The sequence below is a fragment of the Myotis davidii genome, unplaced genomic scaffold (assembly GCF_000327345.1).
Source record: "Myotis davidii unplaced genomic scaffold, ASM32734v1 scaffold243, whole genome shotgun sequence".
In the NCBI taxonomy this organism is placed as follows: Eukaryota; Metazoa; Chordata; class Mammalia; order Chiroptera; family Vespertilionidae; genus Myotis; species Myotis davidii.
Genome location: NW_006295183.1, coordinates 1252461 through 1255359, shown reverse-complemented (window position 1 = coordinate 1255359; position 2899 = coordinate 1252461). Strand labels below are relative to the sequence as shown.

Sequence of the window (2899 nt, the reverse complement as noted above, 5' to 3'; positions counted from 1 at the left end):
GAGAACCGCTGTTCTAGAGGCTCAAGGGAGGACTATAAGGGTACCTACTCCAGATTTAGCCGCCCTATCCACAGAGGGGCCAGCTAGCCCTTGGTCTCCTCCTTTCCCAATGCTGGTGTCTTCAGAGTAAATGCAAAGTCCTTTAGGAAATGCCCTACACCTGCTAAAAGTGACACATGTCCTTTGACTGTGAGAGGCCAGGACTTCGTTGTACCTCCTGAAGCCCGAGCTGAGGCTCCAGGCCTCTGTGTGCAGACTTGGAGAGCCACCTGATGGAGGAACGGCCTTCTCTCTGCTGGTACAGAAGCCCAAAACGAACTCACCTGTTCTCTATTCTCTAGGAGGCCTTGGGGAGACAGGCCCTGGAACTCAGGGGCTTTGGTGTTTAGAGAGGAGTTAGATCTCCAGGTGAAGGCAGAGGTGAAGGCAGAGGAGGGCAGAAGCTGAAATGTCCTAAGTTCTTCACAGTGACCAACCCAGCAGCAGGCAACTAGCCTCCAGCCCCCACCCCTGGGAACAGGCAGAGCCTGGGTGTATGTCGGGGGGCTGCTTTGTCTACTTTCTTATTTGAGAAAAATTGGGAGTAAATGGGGCAGGTCAGGGAAAATAAGAAGCCACTGAGTCCAGCATCCTAGCCTGGCCTGGTGAGCCGGAACCTTCCATAGCATCTACTCGCTGGGCACTACCTCCTTATCATCCTGCCCGGAAATCCAACTACCAACTAGATTTTACCATCCAGATGTCTCATACTTCAAGTTTTAAACAGGTCCAAATCAAATTCCTTCCGACAGTAAGCTCAATGACACTGGATAGGAAACTCGGCAACAGGCTCTCCACATTTAATATGTGACAAATGCGGATTCCAATCCAGCAGGGAAGGGGAAGGGAGGATTATACATAAATGGTATTTGGGCTAATTGAAAACTAATCAGTTTAGCTTCTATCTCATAGCATAAATCAAAATAATTTCACTGGTAGAAACAATATAAAGATTCACGCTGTAAAACAGAAGAAGCAATTTTGCTGTGAGCAAAAAGAAAGTCTAATAAAAAAACAAGAAAACACGAGTGTATATTTACCAAATCTCTGAAGAGGCAAGGGATCCCTAAGTTTAAAAAGCAATGGAAGAGCCACCGGTGTGGCTCAGTTGGTTGAGCATTGTTCCATGCACCAAAAGGTTGCCGGTTCTATTCCCAGTCAGGGCACATACCCTGGTTGTGGGTTTAACAGGAGGCAACAGATCAATGTTTCTCTCTCTCTCTTTTTTTCCTCTCCTCCCTCCCCCTCTCTCTATAAAAAATCACTAAAAACATGTTAAAATAAAAAGCAATGGAAGAAATAAAAGGATGTTCAAAATCAACAACATCGAAGTTTAATCTCTGTATCTCATAAATATACACATATCTACAAATAAAATTAAAAGGCAAACATACTAGGAATATATTTCAATAAATATGTAAAAGATTAAGCTCTTTAATATATAAAAATTGTATACAAATAGATAAGAATACTGAGACCCCAATAGTTAAATGGATAAAGAACATGAATAAACAAAAAGAGGGAAATATAAATGGTCAACTAATGAGAAAACTATTCAATCTCAGTAATAAGTACAAATTAAAACAAGGAGTTACCATTGCTTGCCTTTCAAACTCGGACCGATGTCTGCATTCACCTCCAAGCTGGGCTGTCTCCCTATTCTCTGCCTCCCCTTCTCTAGCCCACTCTGCACTGCAGAATTCTAAGAAACAAATCACCCTGTGTCACTCCCCAGCCTTAACATTCCTTTAAAGGCTCCAGGATGGTAACCAGGAGAAAACCCCAGCAATGCCACCTGGCACATCTACCAGCTTGTAGCCTGACCCCTTTCTGACCTCATCGCTTACCACTTGTCCTACACACATCTACGCTCGTTACTGGGAACCACTGCGGTTGTTTCCAGAACTATTTCACACCTTGGTGCCTTCACCTGTGGTTGCTACCAGTCCTTGAAGGCCAACCTTCATCCTCACCCTATTCCTTCAGGAAGCCCTCCCCGAAGCTGATGGTCTCCTTTGGATGTCCTTCCTCATGTTTCCGGTGCACCCTTCATTCCAGTGTCACAGCACTGAGCACAGGATGTTATGATCACTTGTCTTTCTCCTCCCCTGGACTATGGGCTCCTCGGGGAGGGGCTATGCCTTATTCATCTGTAGAGTCCCAGAGCCAAGTATGTACGCACATAATGTATGTATGAATATGTAGGATGAATACATGGATGGACGATGTATGAGCAGGGCCATGAGCAAGCTGATGTGAGAGACAACTGAGAAAGGGCCAGGTGAGGGTGGGCACCTTACCTCCCGAAGGGCATTCTGGGCTGCGTAGTACCAAGCCCGACTCACGAGGGAGGCCTCTTTCTGATCTGACAGAGGCAGGAAGCTCAGAATATATGTGAGCATCTGAGGGGAAAAGAGAGGGCATTGGGCTGTTAGAGCTGGGGGCCTGGGGAACTTTCTCTGGCTGATAGCACAGCAGGGCTGAGGGGACGAGATCACTGGCTTCACTTTATCTTGAATCCTAAGCTTCACAGAGTCCTCATGTCCTATCTCTGCCTCCCAAGTATCTTTGCTGTGAATGAACCTTTACTTTGTCTGGATACAGGATTGTACAGACTGATAAAAAATCAAACGTCCTGCTCAGTTACGTCATAAGAGCCTGGGCATTGGAACCACATCAACCTAATTCAAATCCTTACTCTATCAACTGACCTCTCTGAGCCTTGTTGTTCTTATCTGCAAAATGGCAGTGGTATGAGGTTTAATATATATTGTGAGAATTAAATAACATATCTTGCATAGGATCTACAACATAGCAAGTCAGGTGCTGCTCTGATTTCCAGGAAGGTATACGCCTTCCT

At 45.5% G+C, this 2899-nt stretch overlaps 1 protein-coding gene across 1 annotated transcript in view; it reads right to left on the bottom strand.

Moving 5' to 3' along the window:
- The window catches only part of LRRC29 (leucine rich repeat containing 29), a 12118-nt gene that overhangs the window by 6338 nt on the left and 2881 nt on the right, over positions 1 to 2899 (bottom strand). The window contains exon 2 of the mRNA XM_015567859.1: positions 2340 to 2441. Within this exon, the coding sequence (XP_015423345.1) occupies positions 2340 to 2441 (102 nt within the window). The remainder of the gene's footprint in view (positions 1 to 2339; positions 2442 to 2899) is intronic.